The 22,240-nt window shown below is 49.9% G+C and overlaps 1 protein-coding gene across 3 annotated transcripts in view; it reads right to left on the bottom strand.

Annotated features, from left to right (window-relative positions):
- Positions 1 to 22,240, bottom strand: part of MSN (moesin) — a 59,151-nt gene that overhangs the window by 22,109 nt on the left and 14,802 nt on the right. Inside the window, exons 1-2 of one of the 3 annotated variants that reach the window (XM_068157580.1) lie at positions 13,764 to 14,037; positions 4,133 to 4,216 (exon numbers count right to left, since the gene is read on the bottom strand). In XM_068157580.1, coding sequence (XP_068013681.1) covers positions 4,133 to 4,216; positions 13,764 to 13,928 — 249 coding nt within the window. In that variant the 5' untranslated portion in view covers positions 13,929 to 14,037. Of the gene's footprint in view, positions 1 to 4,132; positions 4,271 to 13,763; positions 14,038 to 22,240 lie in introns of those variants that run through there. The other 2 variants (XM_068157582.1, XM_068157581.1) reach the window with 2 other exon arrangements.

The following is a 22,240-nucleotide window of genomic DNA, read 5'->3' as shown; positions in this document are numbered from 1 at the left end:
GGAAAACAAGCAGTGTCTCTGCCCTGCACCTGCAGGAAAGCAGCATTTCAAGGTGCCTGTGAAGTAATCACCCCAAACAGGCACATCCTCAAGCTCTTCTTTGAACCCACCACTAGCAGCTGAGGAATGGGAGCAGAGTTCCTGGTTGTGCATGTCAGAAAGCACTGGAGCTCAGCAGCTGATGCTAAGGGGTACAGAGGCAGAGCTGCAGCAGACAGACAGTACACTCCTGTCTCAATTAATCCAGGTTTTGTCCATGCACACAAGCTTAAGCTTTTTAAGCTAATGCTGTGCACAAGTCTAGGGGATGGGGTGTCCCAGGAACATCTCTAGTATAAGGCACATTACTGCAACAGCTATCAGCCCAGTTTTATTTCTACAGTCAGCTATTCTGGGGCAGAAGACTACTTCAAACAGATCAGTAGAACACCTTCATTGTTCTACCACTACAAAAATCCACTTGGGAATTTAACCAACCAGCAAAAGAGGGAGATATGCAAGCTTCTACCTCAAGCCCACTCATCTGTTATTGCTATGGAACTTCAGGCTCAAACTTCCCCCCCCCCCCCCCCCCCCCCAATAAAGCTCCTATTTAGATGCAAGCTCTCTTCCAAATCCTAGTCAGAGTTGTCTCATAATAATCACCTGCTTTTGTACAGAAGAGGTGGAAGCAAATACTGCCTGAACAGCACCACGCACTGAGGAAACCCTGCTCATCCTTAGCAGGTTCCCTTTTGCTTAAGTCTGAAGACAGCTCAAACTGAAAGGCCACTCTAGGGCAAAAAAGATGCATGGCATCTTCAAATTTTAGTGTGAAAGTCCAAAAGTCAGGTTTCACAGCAGAAGGTCAATGTGCTGCAACAGCAGAACCCTTAGGCTTGGTTTGTAGAGGAACTCTCTCCCTTCCCTCCAGAATATCACTGATGAAAGCAGCTCCTTTTCTAGAACCAGCACCATGCAGAAGACACTGAATTGGCAAGTCCAGGAGCACAGAACCATTTAAGGAAGCTAGAAAGTGAACTTCATTCCTACACACCCAGCATGGGACCCAAGACCAGCTCAGGATGGAAACTGAGAGGGAGCCAACAGGTATCAGTCAGACAGCAGCCACTGCTTAGTCCCCATCAGCAGTGTCAGCTCCAGGCTATCCCTCTGCAGGAACTAATCCACTGAAATAGCTCAGCCATTTGAAACATGCTGGACACATGCCAGCTGACAGTATATTCAGAGCCCCATCTCCACACTACAGGCAGCAAGTTCAGTGTTTACTGTCAGCTCACTACAGGCTCCCGTGTTTTGGTTTGGTCTTCAGTTAGTTCTTTATGCAGAGATCAATAATCCCTTTGAGCATGGCCACATACAACACATAAAGAAAGGCAAATATTTCTTAAGTCTGACCATAAAGTCTCTTTTGTTACAGAAAAGAGCCTTGAATTTTCCACCCAAAAGAAGATGGACAGACAACAGTCTGTTATGGATCTGCACTCAGAGACCAAGATGAAATGTTTCCTGCTGTGGCAGGAGCTGAACAGCTACCTCCTTTGCAATTAAGTTTCCTTAGTTGTAAAGGGACAATGATTAGATTGCAGGGCACAAAACAAAGCTGAGCTTAGACTCCACTGTCACTCACAGAGCAGTGGCCACTGAAACTCCTCCTTCATGCTCCAAGTGGGAGGCTCAACATCCCCACATCTACGGCCAGCTCCCTGCCTTACTGCTCACAGCGTTCTCAAGCCCTGGCAGAGGCTTAGCCTTTCTACCAGCACCACTGTGGTGGTACCACACTAACTAACACTCTTGTGCTAGGTCTTGGACTAATCATTTAGTCCAAGTCTGAACATCTGCCACAGCTGAGGCTCCAGGGCATTCATTTCATTGTTACTCCTATCACTGCCTCCACAAGGCAATCTCGTGTGCTAGGCAGTAGAAAACAGTCTAACCTTTATTCTGGCAAGTGTGATATATGGACAGTACAAAGAGATGGTGCCCAGCAGACCTTTAGGAAACAGCAAATGTTTCATAGCTAGCTCCAAAATCCCCCTAACCCTCCCCACCGTTGTATTTCCTCTTCCACCTCCACCCACAATCTGATTTAGCTGAACTGAACACTGCCTCATTTGCATGATCACCTCGGGCTGCAACAGCAGTGGTTGTCTCCCTCTTCCCAAAGGGTTTGCTATGGAAAAAACAAAACTTCTGTTTAGACAGGTGCCATGTGAGACACTGCAGGGAGGAGAGCAGGCAGCTGTTGGGAGAACATGACACAAAGGAGCGAAATCAATTACTAAGACATGAAGAGTTCCCATAATGAAAAGATGATCTCAGAGGAAAACCTCTGAAGCCCAAGTTTGCCACCACAAGGTCAGTTTGTAGCAAAAGCTACAGGTGGGCCAGAGCTGATTTTAGCAAAGTAGATCAATCACATGCAGGTTTAAAACCTTGGCTCCACTGCTGTCACTTCTTAGCACCTGCTACTTTGCTTGAACGACCCAAGAGGGGATTGGATGTGGCACTTGGTGCCATGGCCCAGTCATGAGGTCTGTGGTGACAGGTTAGACTCAATGATCTTTGAGGTCTCTTCCAACCCTGGTGATACTGTGACATCAAAAAACAGGTGCTGGAAGATAATCCTAGGAAGCTTGCCTGTGAAGAACAGTCCCCTCAAAAATCCCAGCCCAGCTTTTGATGAACTTGGGGCTCTGCCACCTCAGCTTCATGGGCACCTGTTCCCATGGACTAACTGTGGTGGACTTCCATGTTGCATGCAGAGTTTCTGGAGAGGATCCAGCTCTCACTTCTATCAATCAAATACTGTCAGATCTGAGGCCACACAGGGCCAAGATAAATAGGAACTACTATGTGGTAACACAGAGACAGCTGAGAGCTACACTGCAGCTTGGAGCTCTCCTGAAAGACTTCCTGCTTTACCCACTGTGAAAAGATGCTCTTGTAGTAAAGCCCTGGGATCTCACTCTATCCCCTCCATTTCAGGGCTGGGCTGCAAAGAGCAGTATAATATGTAGTGTTGAATCATCCAGCTAGGCATGAGAGAAAGTAGTAGTTTGTGGTTAAACATCTGGGGAAAGAAGTTTGCTGGCCCCAAATGAAGTAGCTGACTTCTGTGGGTGGGTCAGCCCTGGGGTTTCTCTCTTCATGAAGATAGACACGATGCAGAGCTGGCCCCAGAACACTTAGCACTGCTGAGCCACACCCATAGCTGACATATCTGGGCTGGCAGTTCCTGCATCTTGTCATCACTCCAAGATTCATTTCACTTTGCTTTAAACTATGAATTCACTGTTCAGATTTTCCTCCAAGCAGCAAATCCACAGCCTTCAGAGTTACAGCAGAGGAACACAGTGGAGACTGTCAAGGTTTCAACTGCTACAATTTGAGCAGCTGAGGAAAGACATCAGCTTTGGGCTGCACATGCCTCCCTGCTTCTGTTTGGACTGAAGTAGAAGGACATTTGCTTAGCCAGCAAAAGAAGCAGAGAAAGGCTGAGGCACCCAGGTGAAGACAGCTTAATTCAGTATCTTAAGACTTCTTCCAGGACCTTGATGGGATTTAAGGTGTTTAAGCCCAGGCTGGAGGAGGCTCTGGCCAGCCTGATCTAGTGTGGGGTGTCCTTGCCCATGGCAGGGGGGTTGGAACTAGATGATCCTTGTGGCCCCTTCCAACCCTGACTGATACTATAGAACATCACTTCAACTGCACTAAAGAACTGCAGAACCATTTGAAGCGGAGCTAAGCATCTCCTGCTTTAGAGCCCAACTGCTCTGAAGTCAATTCCACAATGCCTGCAAGTCAGCCAACTGAGGACAGCTTACTAGCTCCCCTGTAAGACTTGCTCTGAATCATGGCTGCAGATATCTACTGATTTGCCATTATGATGAGCTATAGCAACAATTCAGTTCATTCCAGGCAAGGAGAGCTCCTAACACACTCTTGAAGATAAGAACATGCAACAGTTTGGACAAAATGTCTAATTTCTTACTACATTGAGTTCTCTCAGGGTTATTGCACAGACTGCTGCTGACATCACAAAGCCTTCAGAAAAGTTTTGCTGTTGCCTTCATATAAATCACATCTGTATCAAATTTAGGTCTTCTGCAGCTCCTCCCACACTTACCTGATCAAAGAGTTGCTTCCCTGTAGTGTTGGGCTGGATGGCAAACTCCAGCTCAGCATCCATGGTGGTCACACGCACACTGATCTGGAAGACAGAAAAGGCAACGTCACAACACTGCCCAAGGATGCAAACCAACATCTGCCACAGCCAGGGGCCAGCCCCCAAGCCTCCTTCACTGGAGCAACTTCACCTCAAAGCTTAGTGTTAAATGTAGCAAATTCTATTCACAACTCCTGATAGTTACTGCAAAGCATGGAAAGAAGTATAGCCAGGAGATTGAGAGAGGTGATTCTGCCACTTCACTCTGCTCTGGTGAGACCTCACCCGCAGAACTGCATCCAGCTCTGGAGCCCTCAACACAAGAGGGACATGGACCTGAGGGAGCAGGTCAAGAGAAGGGCCATGAAAATGGTCAGGGGGCTGGAACATCTCTGCTACAAGGACAGGCTGAAGGAGCTGGGGGTGTTCAACCTAGAGAGGAGAAGGCTCCAGGGAGACCTAAGAGCAGCCTGCCAGTACCTGAAGGAGGCTACAAGAAGGCTGCTGAGGGGCTGCTTGCAAACCTCTGCAGTGATAGGATGAGGGACAATGGTTTGAAATTAGAGAAAGAGAGATTGAATGTTAGGAACAAGTTCTGCACCATGAGGGTGGTGGAACACTGCAACAGGTTGCCCAGGGAGGTAGTTGAGGCCTCATCCCTGGAGCTATGCAAGGTCAGACTCATCAAGGCTCTAAGCAACCTGCTCTAGGGGAGGATGTCCTTGTGGAATGCAGAGGGGTTGGACTGGATGAGCTTTGGAGGTCCCTTCCAACCCAAACCATTCTGTGTAGATTCTTAGGGTAGATAGACCTAGTCCTGCCTGAACACAGATGCCTTAAGTTTTGGGCAGGCACAGCAAGGAATGCTTGCAAGTACCCCAAGCTGCCTGAGAATTCATTGCTATCTGCACACTGGAAAAAAGTGAGAGATTATTTCACAAATTTATGAACACAAGCTGCAGACATTTTAGATCAAACTCTTTTTGATGCTTTTCCCATGAGAGCAAACATTCAGTACTTGAAGGTGTGCAGATGAGCAGCAGTGCACCAAGCCCCAGCACGCAAGCCTTGCATTCATAGTTCTTTGTCAAGAGCCATTCAGCCCACATCAACCAATCAGGGCAATCAATCCTCTTAACACACCCCACCAGCTTTACAGGGGTGAAGGGTAAGGGGAATTATGCTGTGAACAGTGTTAGTAAGACTAATTCACATTCACATACTATAAGCTAACCACATGACACCAGAGACCAGAAAAGCTAAAACAAGCAGAGAAGTATTCCAGGACCCACCAATAGTGATATGATCACAGCCAGTTCTCATCCCTGTCTTTCTACCAAGCACATGACAGACTTAACACCCAGTTTACTACAAAATAAAATAGAATATAGAATTAACCAGGTTGGAAGAGACCTTTGAGATCATCGAGTCCAGCCTATCACCCAGCACCATCTAATCAACTAAACCATGGCACCAAGCACCCCATCCAGTCTCCTCCTAAACACCTCCAGGGATGGTGACTCCACCACCTCCCTGGGCAGCACATTCCAATGGCCAATCTCTCTATGAAGAGCTTCAGCAGCAGACTACAAGAGAGCTACAAGTGGTTTTCTTCAAGAAGCCTTTTATTAATGAGTGCTGAAAGAGACCACTCCATTCAAACACATCTTGAAGTTTCCCAGAAACTGGAAGCCTGCTCTAAGGTCTCCCCAGAAAAGGTGGCTCTGGGAAGACCTTAAGGCAGCCTCCCAGTGCCTGAAAGGGGCCTACAAGAAAGTCAGGAAGGGACATTTTACAAGGGCTTGTAGTGATAGAACTAGAGTGAATGTATTGAAACTTGAGGAGGGGTATTTAGACTGGGTATCAGGAAGATATTCCTTGCAGTGAGGGTGGGGAGACACTGGAACAGGTTGCCCAAGGAAGTTATGGATGCCCCCACCCTGAAGGTGTTCAAAGCCAAGCTGGATGAGGCCTTGAGCAGCCTGGTCTAGTGGAAGGTGTCTCTTTCCATGGCAGGGGGGCTTGAACTAGATGATCTTCAAGGTCCCTTCCAACCTAAACCATTCTATGAGTGAATGAAGCAGCCTACCTGAGCCTAAGCACAGCACCAGTCTGTACTCATCTCCTTGAGATGAGCCTAAAGGGTTTCTTCTGTTAAGTTTAGCTAAAAATCTAAGCATATTCCATAAGAGGTTAAAGGTAGGCTGAGGGCAGCAAAGCTGAAGTCAAGAGTGGCAGTTCTAATTTAGACATTATTGGAACAAGAATATGAACAGGCAGACAAGAAATGAATTGGATTTGAAACGTCATGAATCTTCTAATGCAGTGAAATCAAACTGAGGAAAAGTTCCCTCACAGAAGCAGCAAGAACAACCAACCCAAAGGCAGAAGCAATCAAGCTTTAGTCTAAACTTATCAGCTTTCAAGAGCAAGCTGTTGCCTTCAGTTCTCTTGCCATACCTTCCCAAAATGCCTCCCCTCAGCTCCCAGATGTTGACAAGGCTTATTTCACAGGGCTTTAACGAGCCACGAATGCAGCTGCTCACTGCAAGGACTGAGCACTCCCCAGAACAGCTTTGTTACTGATACTTAGCAGTCTGTTCTACCAGGAAAGTGCTGCCTTGTAGGTCTGACCTGCCCAGCACGCCTACCAGTGAGAGCAAAGCTGTCCACAAGACATTAAACAAACCATTAAGCAACAAGGTGCTTTGTTTAAAGTCCTCTCTGTTCAGCTAGCACACAAATGTGCCAGCTGCCACGGAAGAAAAAGTCTTTCTGCTCCACTGTTTATGGATCAAAAACAGTGGCTGCACTTATCTGATACCATCTGTAGAGCTGATGGAAGGCTGAAGTATCTGAGCACAGAGGAAGCACCAAGAAAATCAGAAGTGAAACACTTGGGGCAGCTCTTCACAACCTGTGCCCCAAGAGCTTTTGAGCTGCTCAGAGCAATCAGACCTTAACATCTGACATGAAGCTGCTTCAACAGGCATCCTCACAGGGCATGCAGAATAGACATGCAAGCCTCACATCTTTGTTAGCACAGTGAAACACAGCCCCATGCCAGAGCCAGCAAAACTCCTTCATTGTCCCTCACTTAAAAAATGCACTTCAGCCACCCAACCATTTCTCATCTTGCCATTAGTACATTCAGTACGAAGAGACAGAGAGATACTTTCCCCTCCCTCCCCCCCAGCCAGTAGAAACCCTGCTGTCCTCAAGATGAGTAGCAAAGCAAGATTTAGGAGCACAAACAGTTGAATGAGGTGTTCCTCCTCCACTGCTCTGCCCTAGTGAAGCTGTATCTGGGATACTGTGTCCAGTTCTGGGCCCCTCAGTTCAAGAAGGGCCTCAGGGAACCGCTCGAAAGAGTCCAGCACAGCCACAAAGATGCTGAAGGCAGTGGAACACCTCCCTGCTGAGGACAGGCTGAGGGAGCTGGGGCTCTTTAGTTTGGAAGAGGGGAGCATGAAGGGTGACCTCATTCATGGTGATAAAGATGTGCAAGGCAGTGTTGGGAGGACAGAGCTAGGTTCTGCTCAAGTGATGTCCAGTGATAGGACAACGGGCAATGGATGCAAGCTGGAGCAGAGGAGGTTCCATGTGAGCAGGACAGAAAACTTTATCCCTGTGAGGGTGACAGAGCCCTGGAGCAGGCTGCCCAGGGAATAGAATAGAAGAGAATAAACCAGGTTGGAAGAGACCTTCAAGATCATCATGTCCAACCTATCATCCAACACCTCCCAACCAACTAACCCATGCAACCAAGCACCCCATCAAGTCTCCTCCTGAACACCTCCAGTGATGGCAATTCCACCACCTCCCCGGGCAGCCCATTCCAATGGGCAATCACTCTCTCTGTGTAAAACTTCCTCCTGACCTCCAGCCTGAACCTCCCCTGGTGCAGCCTGAGACTGTGTCCTCTTGTTCTGGTGCTGGCTGCCTGGGAGAAGAGACCAACCTCTGCCTGTCTACAACCCCCCTTCAGGTAGTTGTAGACAGCAATAAGGTCACCCCTGAGTCTCCTCTTCTCCAGGCTAAGCAATCCCAGCTCCCTCAGCCTCTCCTCATAGGGCTGTGCTCCAAGCCCCAAGTTGTGGAGTCTCCTCTGAGGACCTCGATGGAGGTGATTCTCCCCCTCTACTCAGCTCTGGTGAGACCCCACCTGGAGTACTGCCTCCAGTTCTGGAGCCCCTATTACAAGAGTGATCTGGAGGTGCTGGAAGGTGTCCAGAGAAGGGCCATGAGGATGAGCAGAGGGCTGGAGCACCTCTCCTGTGAGGACAGACTGAAGGAGTTGGGGCTGTTCAGTCTGCAGAAGAGAAGGCTCCGAGGTGACCTAATTGTGGCCTTCCAGGATCTGAAGGGGGCCTACAGGAAGGCTGGGGAGGGACTGCTCAGGATCTCAGGTAGTGATAGGACTAGGGGGGAGGGAATGAAGCTGGAGGTGGGAAGATTCAGGCTGGATGTGAGGAGGAAGTTCTTCCCCAGGAGAGTGGTGAAGCCCTGGAATGGGTTGTCCAGGGAGGTGGTTGGGGCACTGTCCCTGGAGGTGTTTAAGCCCAGGCTGGATGAGGCTCTGGCCAGCCTGATCTAGTGTGGGGTGTCCCTGCCCATGGCAGGGGGGTTGGAACTGGATGATCCTTGTGGTCCCTTCCAACCCTGACTGATACTATGATACTATGACATTCCAAACCTGCCTGGATGCATTCCTGTGTGACCCTACACTACCTGACCGGTCCCTCCCAACCCCTAGCACTGTGTCTGAACGGTAGGTTGAGCCGGGGCTATTTTTGCAGGCAGCCTGAGCTAAGACAGCACAGGAAACGAGCTTGTGCTGTAGAGAACCACACCCCGGGGGCGCCAGCTTCCCCCGGCTGCGGCAAGGCTGAGCGCACCAGCGGCGCCCTGCTCCGAGCTCTCTGCGGGCTGGGCGAGGCAACGTGCCGGCCGCTGCCGGGGGCGTTTCAAACACCCCTTCTCAAAGGAGTTTATGCTGTGCCGAGAAGTTAGCTCGATGTAAAATTGAGCTTTGTTAAGCCTCATTAGTGCTGACACAACATACAAGCCCCTATCTGACCAAGTCAGGGATTTATGGGTTGGGTTTTTTTTTAAGCCATTTGTGAACTGGAAAAAAAACCACCACAAAGTGAGGTTTCTACCATTTCAGGTGGTGGGAGGCACTTCTCTCCATTCCCAGTTAGTTGATAAGAGGCCTGAGAATGCTCCAGAGCAGATGTACCGAGTGTTTTGTTTCGTTTCAGGAGCCAGGGTACTGGCACACAAACACAAATGGGTTCTCCCAGCATGCAAAAACTGCTGAAGGACCAAGCACCAGGGAAGCTTTGTTCTGAAGAGAGGCCCAGGGGCCACCTCACCCTGAGCAATTTGGGTTTTTACCGATTTAAAATGCTCTCTGCCAGCAGCTCAGAGATCTACAGGCTGCTGTGATCTCTACCTGACAAGTGCAATGCCAGGCACTGCATGTTTATCTTCATCCTCATTGATTTGAAGTCCCACTTTTAGTAAAGCCACTTCATCACTCAGCATCCACAGCCAGCTTGAGCCCAACACAGATGTTACACAACCAAAGTGATATAGCTTCATAGAATGGGTTGGAAAGGACCTCCAAAGGTCCTCTAGTCCACCCCCCCTGCAGTCAGCAGGGACATCCTCCACTAGAGCAGGTTGCTCAGTCTTATTGAGCCTGACCTTGAGTATCTTCAGGGATGGGGCCTCAGCTACCTTCATAAGCAACCTCTTCCAGTGTTCCACCACCCTCATGGTAAAGAGGTTGTTCCTAAAATCCAAGCTAAATCTACTCTTCTCCAATTTCAATCCATAGTCCCTCATCCTATCACTCCAGGCCTTTGGAAACAGTCCCTCTCCAGCCTTCCTGTAGGCTCCCTATACCAAAAGGAAGCCAGTGTGTTCCAGTCCCATCCTAATTCCATCTCATCCCTTCAGAACTGCCCCACCCAAACACTCCTAAACTATTTAACTCACCATCAATGCTTATTCTAAGAGAAGCCTCCAGATTCAGCTGTTCAAGAGGGGATTGGACGTGGCACTTGGTGCCATGGTCTAGTCATGAGGTCTGTAGTGACAGGTTGGACTCAATGATCTTTGAGGTCTCTTCCAACCTTAATGATACTGTGATTCATTAACATTAAGCTTTCATGCTTTGTAGTCTTACACCCTCTAGAGAGGTTTCCCTAGGTTTGACAGCTGCCATCAGCAGCAGCATGCTTGCCATTCAGGTTGAAAAGACAGTGCTCCTCAGAAAGATAACCAGCTTGAACCCCTGAGCATATACAAATCCAACTCCATCAGGCCAGAGAGGCAAGGTGCACAGTGCTGAAACACAAGGAATAGAACTAAACACCATGAGAAAAATGGCATTGCCCTCCAGTGATCAGATGGAGAAGAGAAGGCTCTGAGGTGACCTCATTGTGGCCTCCCAGTATCTGAAGGGGGCTACAGGAAGGCTGGGGAGGGACTGCTCAGGATCTCAGGGAGTGATAGGACTAGGGGGAATGGAATGAAGCTGGAGGTGGGGAGATTCAGGCTGGAGGTGAGGAGGAAGTTCTTCCCCAGGAGAGTGGTGAAGCCCTGGAATGGGTTGTCCAGGGAGGTGGTTGGGGGCCCATCCCTGGAGGTGTTTAAGGCCAGGCTGGATGAGGCTGTGGCCAGGCTGATCTAGTGTGGGCTGTCCCTGCCCATGGCAGGGGGGTTGGAACTAGATGATCCTTGTGGTCCCTTCCAACCCTGACTGATTCTGTGACCTTGTGGTCCACTGCAGCAGCAGCACTCATGCCCCAGTACATCACACCCCTCTTCCAAAATCTAAGTAAACTTCTGTCTTAAACTTTCAACACTCAGAAGGTGTTTTTAGAGGACTAGCTGGGTTTCATCATGAATACCTCCCTAACAGCCATTTCTACTCACAATCTATTTAAAGCAATTCATGGAGCATTTATAAGGCACTCACTGCTGCACCCCAGTGTACACAGCCCCTTTAAACTCTGTTCTCTACATTCTGCTTAGAGCTGAAACTAGCAGAAGTTTTACCCTAGTAGGTGGCCTCAAAAAAAAACCACACACCTTCTTTTGTCTTCCTAGCCCCATTTAATGTTCTGCATGCAAAAACTATCAGTCTAGGAAAAGCTTGCAGGGGAAGCTTCCCCTCTGTACATTTCAACAGGGGAATTCACACCAAGACAAAATGCTCAAGAAAAGCAGCCCGTGAAATTCTGCAGGGGAAAAAAAAAGAAGCAGCCCATATTTAACTGATTCATTTCATAACACCTACAGGAAAGGGCCCAGAAACCTAGCAACTCTTCCTCTTCTCTATTTGAGGAATGACCATTGTTCTACCATTCTAAGCACAGCTAAAGATTGCCACTACCACAGCATATCAAAGAGCTTCCTGCTGCCAAGGACAGTGTGGTGGTGAGGGCAAGACCTTCTGCACAGATAGAGCCTCTTGCATGGAAGAGGCTGTTCCAGCCCCTAGAGCAGCTGCAAAGAAAGCTCCTTTTGACAGGCAAAAGCTTTCACAAGCTGCAGGACACCATCAGCCTTCTCCCATGGTTTGTAGCAGACCACAGCAGGCAAGCTGAAAACACAGTGGCACCAAGCACCTACTTGTAACACCTTTCCACAGCTTTTAACATTACCTCTATCATTACCTCATATCAATAAGGCTCAGGGGAGACCTTATTGCTGTCTACAACTCCTGAAGGGAGGTTGTAGCCAGGTGGGGGTTGCTCTTGTACCCCAAGCAACCAGCACCAGAACAAGAGGACACAGTCTCAAGCTATGCCAGGGGAGGTTCAGGATGGATGTTAGGAAGAAGTTCTTCTCAGCAAGAGAGATTGGCCATTGGAATGTGCTGCCCAGGGAGGTGGTGGAGTCACCATCACTGGAGGTGTTTAGGAAGAGCCTGGATGAGGCACTTGGTGCCATGGTTTAGTTGATTAGATGGTGTTGGGTGATAGGTTGGACTGGATGATCTCAGAGGTCTTTTCCAACCTGGTTAATTCTATGCAAGTTTCCCTTTCTGCCCCACTGAGATTCCCACTAAGTTGTACTAGAAGCAATCACCACCAGCTATCTTTCAAGGAGTCTGAGTGAACCCTACTTATAACTTGCTGTGACTAGCTCCTAGCCTGAGCATCTGGAGCTGCACATGGGCAGGACAAACAGGAAGGAGGTAGGCTCCCAGGAGGTAACGGATGTGTAACTCGTAGCAGCGCCCCAGCACGCTGAGCGGCGCGAGAGGCAGAACAGACAATTCCGGCTGGCGTGAGCCGAGACAGGAACACAGCACTAGGAAATTCATGCCAGAATAATAGGGAGAGTCAGCACAACAGAATCAACCTCTGCAAAACCCTGACCCTGAGCTAAAGCTTCTTTCCTCCCTGGATTTCCTGAATGCAGGGAAGCCGTTGTGCCCGGCTGCTGCGGGGGCTTCGGGTTTCAGATACTTCTGCTTCTCAGGTTCAAGCCACCATGGGGACTACTACTGGTGAAAGTGGCCCAGGGAACAGTCATACTTCAGTGTTCATTTGACTGTTACAGAGAACAGCAGTAAGATCAGATGAAAAGAAACTCCAGGCCACCCTTTATAGACCCTCTGAGCTATAACAGGGCACCAATTCACCCAGCAGTTACTGCAGGTGAAGGGACTACTCTGATACCATGCATCAGTTCCAACAGCTCTGAGCAGAGAAGCACAGCAAATCCAGCTGGAGTTACATGAACTCTGAGCTCAAATTCTTGTAAGACACCCCAACAATCTAAAAAATGCTCACATTTTCTTTCTTTCAGCAAGATTAGAATAGAATTAACCAGGTTGGAAAAGACCTTTGAGATCATCGAGTCCAGCCTGTCACCCTACACTATCGAATGAGCCATGGCACCAAGCACCCCATCCAGTCTCTTCCTAAACACCTCCAGGGATGGTGACTCCACCACCTCCCTGGGCAGCACATTCCAATGGCCAATCTTTCTGCAAGGAACCTCTTCCTAACATCCAGCGTAAACCTCCCCTGGCACAGCTTGAGACTGTGCCCTCTTGTTCTGGTGCTGGTTGCCTGGGAGAAGAGACCAACCCCCACCTGGCTGCAATCTCCCTTCAGGTAGTTGTAGAGAGCAAGAAGGTCACCCCTGAGCCTCCTCTTCTCCAGGCTAAGCAACCCCAGCTCCCTCAGCCTCTCCTCACAGGGCTGTGCTCCAGACCCCTCCCCAGCTTTGTTGCCCTTCTCTGGACACCTTCCAGCACCTCAACATCTTTCCTAAACTGAGGGGCCCAGAACTGGACACAGGACTCAAGGTGTGACCTAGCCAGTGCTGACAGTACAGCAGGAATTGGTCCCCTGTCCCTTAAAAGAGAGAAGTGTTTTCAGGAGCTAAGATGCTCCCCAGGGCTGTGCTTCACCTCCCCACACCGAGCAGGCAGCACGGCTCCGGTGCGAGGACAGGAGGCACACACAGCCCTGCTCGGCGCTGCGGGTCCTGGCGCTGTGCACAGCCTCAGAGAGCACCAGCAGCAATGCCCCCCACCTGCAGCAGCAGCAGCAATACTCACAGACATCTGGCTCCTCCTGAGTGCCAGCACTCTGCGAAACAGGCCTGGCTCCTCTGTGGCAGGGTGAGGCTGGAATCGGGTCATGTGAAAGCGCTTGCAATTTCTAAAGGGATTACACTTCATTAAACCAAGCCCCCTTCCCCCAGTCTTAAAGGGCCTTTTCATACCCCTAAGCTCATCAGGCAACAGAACAGCAGCAGGTACACCTCCAGCACCAGCCCTGGCCCTGCAGCCCCCAGAGAGAGCGTTAGTCCTCCCTGGAGCTCCCCACCACCTTCCTCCCCACTCTGCTGCAGACACAGCACTCCACTCAACCACTGCACCCCTGAGGCCACTATGGCCAAGGAAAGCACCCCTCATTTCCCACCCCACTATGGCAATTTGAATAAAGTCACCAAAGTGGAGCAGAAGAGGAAGCTTGCTCACCTTCAATGCACTTGATACCAGTGAGCCAGAAGTACAGCTTCTCAGCTGTAGAGGACATGTTATAGTGTCACCCTCACAGGCACTGCCTGGCTTGGCTTTATCCTGGTGCCTCACTGCCGCCTGCAGCAGCCACTCACCCCTTCAAAGAATCCCTAGCAATTCTAGGGCAAAGCCTCAAGGCAGAGCTGGTGTTACAGGAAAAAAAAAAACCAAACACCTGAGCCTCTCTGCATATGCATCTTTGAGTCATCTTCTGCTAAGGCTAAAAATGGACACAAGCAAAGATCATTATCTGCTTTATCTGGTGAAGTGATTTCATTCTCATCATTGTTGTAAGAAGGAGGAAAAGAATTAAGTAAAATCACACTTTCTCCACCCATCCTCTGTTCTCTTTGCACATTTGACAGCACAGCACCTAAGCTTGTTTTGCAGAAGGAGTTGTCAGTTATTCATTTGGGGCTATTTTTAGTGTCACTTCCGACTGAACCAGACAGCTAGGGAGCTGACTGCCCCTCACAGAAACACACAGCTTAGAGATGCACCCCAGCTCTCTGCACCTGCTGCACGTTGAGGTGTAACACAGGACAGCCAGCTAAAGATTGTGGAACAGACTTCTGAAGGTGCTGAGATCACAGAATCAGAAGGGACTTCAAAAGATTTGAGTCCAAATCCCCCTGCCAGAGCAGCATCACCCAGAGCAGGTCATACAGGAACGCCTCCAGGCAGGTTTTGAGTTAGCTCCAGAGAGACACTCTGGGCAGCCTGCTCCAGGGCTCTGCCACCCTCACAGTGAGGAAGTTTTTCCTTATATTCAAGTAGAACCTCTTCTGTTCCAACCACGAGGATGAGCAGAGGGCTGGAGCACCTCTCCTGTGAGGACAGACTGAAGGAGTTGGGGCTGTTCAGTCTGCAGAAGAGAAGGCTCCCAGGTGACCTCATTGTGGCCTTCCAGTATCTGAAGGGGGCCTACAGGAAGGCTGGGGAGGGACTGCTCAGGATCTCAGGGAGTGATAGGACTAGGGGGAAGGGAATGAAGCTGGAGGTGGGGAGATTCAGGCTGGATGGGAGGAAGAAGTTCTTCCCCAGGAGAGTGGTGAAGCCCTGGAATGGGTTGTCCAGGGAGGTGGTTGAGGCACCATCCCTGGAGGTGTTTAAGGCCAGGCTGGATGAGGCTCTGGCCAGGCTGATCTAGTGTGGGGTGTCCCTGGCCATGGCAGGGGGGTTGGAACTGGATGATCCTTGTGGTCCCTTCCAACCCTGACTGATACTATGAACTTGCACACTATGATGATGCAGCTTACTGCCTTTCTTAGGTGTTAAGGTACCTTATCCACCCAGCCACCATTTAAAACTAGCTCAACATTGCAAACTTCAGGCTGCTTTGCATGAAACAAGGCTAGAATAGAATAGATCAGACCAGGTTGGAAGAGACCTTCATGATCATCACATCCAACCCATCAACCAATCCAACCCACCTAAACAACTAACCCATGGCACCAAGCACCCCATCAAGTCTCCTCCTGAACACCACATGGCTGTCATTAAAGCACACACACACACAAAAAGCCAACTGGTACAGTCAGAGCCAGCAAGAAATGGCAGGTTACAGTTAAATTGCATCCACTGTTACACTGAATTCCATAGATTGGTGTCATTTGCTGAGGGAGATGTCAGTTTGGATCTCTAATGAAACTAAATTAAAAGGCACCTTGCAGAGGAAGGACAGGCTGTCCTGCAAGCAGCCAGTGGCAAAAGGAACTGGGTGCTCCAAACTTCAGTTAGCAAGCTTAATCACTGGTTGAGTTCAGCTCAGTAGAGACATCAAGAACTGTAGGCTAAAACACTGTAGGCTCCACTTATATATATATATATTTTGCTGGCCTGCTTCCTTATCTCCCCTTATAGCCCCAAAGGATGGGGAAAAATCATACATCTATGAAACACACATGACTGGGCTCCAGGCCAAAAGCATGAGGAACTGGCAGCATCCTCCAGATTCCACTGCAAACTGCAGATTGCTGCTGCCTGACTTAGAGATCACAAATGTCATCCAAGTCCTCAAGGAGAGCCCACAGCCACTGCATTTATGTGCAGAGCCCTGTAGCCACATGTGCAATATACTGCTCAACCCTAAGTATAGGATGGGGCCACGAGGATGGGCAGAGGGCTGGAACACCTCTCCTGTGAGGACAGACTGAAGGAGTTGAGGTTGTTCAGTCTGGAGAAGAGAAGGCTCCCAGGTGACCTCATTGTGGCCTTCCAGGATCTGAAGGGGGCCTACAGGAAGGCTGGGGAGGGACTGCTCAGGATCTCAGGGAGTGATAGGACTAGGGGGAATGGAATGAAGCTGGAGGTGGGGAGATTCAGGCTGGAGGGGAGGAGGAAGTTCTTCCCCAGGAGAGTGGTGAAGCCCTGGAATGGGTTGTCCAGGGAGGTGGTTGGGGCCCTGTCCCTGGAGGTGCTTAAGACCAGGCTGGACGAGGCTCTGGCCAGGCTGATCTAGTGTGGGGTGTCCCTGCCCATGGCAGGGGGGTTAGAACTGGATGATCCTTGTGGTCCCTTCCAACCCTGACTGATTCTATGATATGTGTATTAATAAGTTCACTTAAAAAACAATCCTTCCCCCCCCAAAAAAAAAGGGGCAAGACAAAGCCCCAAACTCCACCCAAAACACCCAACAAACTGCTTCATTTAAAATCAAGTGGCAGACAGGGCTGAGCAGCATCCCATCAGTAAGATCTCATCCTTGGGTCAGTATTTGAGCTAAGAAGACGACAAAAATCACTTGCACTGCCGCATGATTATCATACACAAGCAAGGTGGCTGAATGATCCATTGAAGGAAAGCTGGGAGAAGGCACCACCAGCTGATACCCCAGAAGTACAGACAGTTCTGTTGGCTCTGGTGCCCTTCAAAGCCATGCAAGGTGCTGAGCTGTGCCCAGGCTCTGCTGCAGCGCAGGCTGGTCTGAGGCAGGGCCCTCTGCTCACACCAGCCCCAGCAGCAAGCCTGCCCAGGCAGGCAATCAGGCTAAATCTGGCTAGATTTGTGCTCACGTGGTCTTAGCCCTTTCCTGTGAAGAAGCACAGCAGCAAGCCAGCTTAGATTCAGAAACTGCTGTGGAGCCACACCTCAAGCTAAGTCACATCACAGCTGTGTCCCTCCCTCCACCTCCACTGGTTGCTCTTAGTTACCACCGAGGCAAGATGGCTTTATGTGGGCAGCAAGCTGCAGCTTCCACCCAGCTTCAGAAGCAGCCAAGCTGGTGAGGATGACAAGAGGAAAAAGCTGCCACAGGAAGCGAGCCACAGTGACAGGAAGACAGAGTTCACAGCTTTGGAGTCTGCTTGCAGAAGATGAGAAAGGGTGGAGGAGGGAGCCAGACATGTCCTCTGACACAAGTGTGCATCTGACACTGATCCCACTTCAGCAGAGGCAACCAAGGAGGTATTGCCAGCACAGAAAGCACCCTGCCCATAACTTCCAGTAAAACCCACCCTGACAGCACTGGTTTATCAGCACAGGGCATGGGAGCAGCTGTGCTGCAGGTTTCCCACCTCCAGTGGTTAACATGGAAGCTTTCAGAAGTAAGCCTGTCCCATGTGGGGCTTGGAAGAGCAGAAAATGTCTGTTTTCTGTACCAAAGGGGTTCAGAATAAACCAATTCTGCGTCCACTCCCAACAGCATCCTCCACACAGGTTTTCTGACAGGGTTTAGAGCTGGCATTGTAGCCACAGACTCACAAATTGCATCGAGTTGGAGAGGACCCTCAAGGGTCACCTTGTCCAACCTCCCTGCAGTGAGCAAGGACACCTCTTGAAAAGGTTAAGGAGAAGAGATTTGACCTGAGGTGGCTGCAAAAAGCTGGCACACAAACACAAGGCTAAAGCAGTCTGCTTCAGAAAGGAAACCAAAGTGATTTATCCTAATATAAACCCTGTCATACTGCAGTGTCAAGAGCCCCAAATATGTATTTGTCTGGCTGTTAAGAGGCTATTTGGGAGTCAATTTGGATTGCTCATCTCCCAGTGATAGGGAAAATAACATTCTTCCATGCAGCCAGTGGTAAACAGGAATGTTACCATGGAGAAGAAAAGACAAGAAGGGGGGGGGAGGGAATGACTGAATATTATTATCCTGAAAGAGTCTTGCTGAAATGGAAAAGGTAATGCCTCCAGAGAGCAGCAGCACAGCAGTGTTCTGTGGTTTTCTGGTTCTCAAGACCAAGTGTGAGAGCCACAACTGCCTTCATGCTGAAGCCTACCTCTGCAACTCATCCATGCCTACTGTTCAACAGGGCCTGAGTACAAGGTAACCAAGCAGAGGCTGGGGGAACCCTCCTTGAAAGGCATGTCCTCCTTGCAAGCCCACAGGAAGGCTGGAGAGGGACTGCTTCCAAAGGGCTGCAGTGATAGGAGAAGGAGCAATGGTCTGAAATTAGAGAAAAGGAGATTTAGATGAAGAAGTGGCCAGGCAAAGTGGCCAGGCCTTCAAGATCATTTGAGTCCAACCTATCATCCAACACCACCTAATCAACTAACCCATGGCACCAAGCACCCTGCACCATGAGGGTGGTGGAACACTGCAACAGGCTGCCCAGGGAGGTAGCTGAGGTCCCATCCTTGGAACTATTCAAGGTCAGGCTCAACAAGGCTCTGAGCAACCTGCTCTAGCAGAGGATGTCCCTGCTGACTGCAGTGGGGTTGGACCATCCTCATGGTGCAGAACTTGTGCCTAACATCCAACCCAAATCTACTCTTCCCTAATTCCAAACCACTGCCCCTCATCCTATCACTGCAGACCTTTGCAAACAGTCCCTCTGCAGCCTTCTGCAGGGGGTGTTCCAGCCCCCTGATCATTTTCATGGCCTTCCTCTGGACCTGCTCCATCAGGTCCATGTCCTTCCTGTGATGAGGGCTGCAGAGCTGGAACACAGTACTGCAGGTGAGGTCTCACCAGAGCAGAGCAAAGTGGCAGAATCACCTCATTGAATGAGGGACCTGATCTGGGCAGCCAGCTTTTTCAGGAATAAAAGTTCTACTTTATCAAGAGGATTACTACCAAGTTATTCATTCAAAACAATCAAAAGGGAATTCCCCTACCCCCTACACAGGACTGCTTCCAACAATCATTCACGACAGGCTTCCAAATTACAGCTCCTTGAGCACAATTCCTTCCTTTTCAGCCCAGCAGACAGTAAGTAGTCACATCCTACCGCTGGCGTTTCAAAACCCACGACTGCCAGCAGCTCGCCACCCTGCCTGGAGGGCAAACAAGTTTCAGTTTGCTAAAAGGAGTTGGGAGAGGAGAGCACTGAGCCAGCAGAAAGGGGGGGGAAAAAAAAAGCCATGGGTGGATCCCCACACTCGCAGTCAAGTTCTGATGCTCGTCTGCCATTGATTACACAACTCACAACCTTGTGCAATGGATCAATTCCTCTATTTTTTGCCATTTCCTTTCTCATAAATAGATTCCTTCATGCACCTCCCTTTGCTTTCCTGTAGCTGCTCCCAGCCCTTAACGTTGCCATCTGCTGCTTCTCCAGCGCTAGTCTGAAGAGGCCCCTCAACCAAGTCACTATTTTTGTACCTGTTGTTTGAGCTGCTGAAGAGAGAGAACATCCTTTGGTGGTCAGAACACAGCAGGGGATTAGAAATAAGTAAACAAACCCTGGGGGCAAAAAGCTCCTCTTCCACAACAACTGGATCAGGAAGTAACACTTGAAGCCCAATCTAACCCTCTGCAAAACTTGCTGTCGCTCAGCTTCTACGCTGCGGGAAGCTCTGGGATTTGTTTTCAGGTTTGGTTTGTAAACACTTTTTCCTTTGGTGCCTGTGAGAGGCTGCTGTCCTCTGGAGAAATAGCACATGCCCATTACAGCCTCTGCAGACTAATAGCAGGGCTGGCAGTTGTACTCCACATGTCAGACCTTAATCACATCCCCGGCTAAAGCTCTTCAAGGCAGGCAGCAGGGCAGCAGGGGGGTGTGAAATGGCAGCAGTGGTACGGGTGACATTCCTCACAGCTCCTGTGTGCCCCTCCTAGGCCTGCATCAGGAACAGTGTGGCCAGCAGGAGCAGGGAGGTCATTCTGCCCTGTACACTGCACTGGTTAGGCCACACCTCGAGTCCTGTGTCCAGTTCTGGGCCCCTCAGTTTAGGAAGGAGGTTGACTTGCTGGAGCATGTCCAGAGAAGGGCAACAGAGTTGGTGAGGGGCTTGGAACACAGCCCTGTGAGGAGAGGCTGAGGGAGCTGGGGTTGCTTAGCCTGGAGAGGAGGAGACTCAGGGGTGACCTTATCACTGTCTACAACTACCTGAAGGGAGGTAAACAGGCAGAGGTTGGTCTCTTCTCCCAGGCAGCCAGCACCAGAACAAGAGGACACAGTCTCAGGCTGCGCCAGGGGAGGTTCAGGCTGGAGGTCAGGAGGAAGTTTTACACAGAGAGAGTGATTGCCCATTGGAATGGACTGCCCAGGGAGGTGGTGGAGTCACCATCGCTGGAGGTGTTCAGGAGACTTGATGGGGTGCTTGGTGCCATGGTTGAGTTGATTAGGTGGTGTTGGATGATAGGTTGGACATGATGATCTTGAAGGTCTCTTCCAACCTGGTTTATTCTATTCTATTCTGCTCACAAAGAGGCAGTTTGTGCCTCCCTTAAATTGCACCTGGCACGCTGCTGTTACGATCCTGGCTGCTCCTGCAGTAACTTAGCCAGCAAATCAGCTCCAGCAGTGCCCACCACCACCAGGAGCACTTTAGAGAGTCTGAGAAGAGTCACAGAGGGCAGCCTCCCCCCCGACCCCCCCCCTCCTAAACTTGCCTCCACCTAATTCTTCCCTCCCGAGCTTCATTCCAGAGGCAGGGGATTTCCCTGCACCGTTTAACGGCTGCAAGCACCCAGTTCAAGGGGTTAAACAGACAAGCCCAGTAGCCAGGACGTTTCCAGACAGCCAAGGAGCTTTTCCAAACCTAGCATCCAGTGGATGCCTGCCAAAAACACAGGCAGTTATTTTGCTGGAAGGAGCTCAAAACAAGATCAAGACAGGATGCTAACAAGACAAGTGTGAGCTGCATAGAGGCATCACATGTACAGTAAGTGCCTGAGGTTGAAGAGCTGGTACACTAAATACTCCCTCCCTATGTAAAGGGCTCTAAGTTCATGTGCAGTTAAGGACTGTTCTAGAGGTAACTGGAAGTTGCAGGCAAATAATGAGCAGCAGGTATGCTCAAACACTCTGCTTATCATTCAAGAGACCTTCCACAGGCATGATGGCTTGGAGGTAACTGCTGTGACTGAGTTCTTCCTTCCAAAGCATTCTTGTGCTTGGATGGGCAAGTCAGAAGCACGCTTACCTGTTTCACATGCTTCTCTGTTCTTCAACCAAGAGCCACCTCACATTTCAGCTGACTGGCTGTGAGAGGGGCAGCTGAACACAGGGCTGCCTGTTTCAGACATCCAAAGCACTGCCTGGGTGTGGCACATCAAGTTCTTGGCCAGCTCGCAGCACTCACTGAATATCTGAACAATAGCCAGACTTCTAGGAGCTAGAACACAGCCTTACTGTGGGATCTGACTGCCCAGACTATGAGCCATCTCTCCAAATTTAACTGCAGGCACAGTCAAGCATGAGGTAAAGATGTTTCATCATCCTGTGATTTTCAGCTTTGTCATTTCTAATGTGCTGGACAAATCCTGCAACTTCCTTTTGGTGCAGGGTCTCATTGGGGCTGGCTGCCTGTTCATCTCTCTCGAGCTCACTTCAGGACTTCCCTGAAACTGCTCAGTTCTACCCTGTTTAACATTCAGTTTCCCCCACCCACACTTGCTTCCCCCACCACCGCCCTTTTTGAGGTCTTAAATGACTGTTGGGACCGTACATAGTTTGCAAGAGACCAGCCTGTGATTGCTGAAGTACCTTTTGTTATTTTAAGCTCCATCTAGTTCAAGCACTTGAGCTTTCCTAATATAGAGGAGAGTCGCTACGGCAGCGGGATACGCAGAACCCAGGGTCCCCAAAGGATCCCAAAGGGGCAGGGAGCTGCTCAGG

Source organism: Melanerpes formicivorus, unplaced genomic scaffold, assembly GCF_026170545.1.
Source record: "Melanerpes formicivorus ecotype bairdi unplaced genomic scaffold, bMelFor1.0.p_v2 SCAF_37, whole genome shotgun sequence".
In the NCBI taxonomy this organism is placed as follows: Eukaryota; Metazoa; Chordata; class Aves; order Piciformes; family Picidae; genus Melanerpes; species Melanerpes formicivorus.
This window is presented reverse-complemented; position numbering and strand designations above follow the sequence as displayed.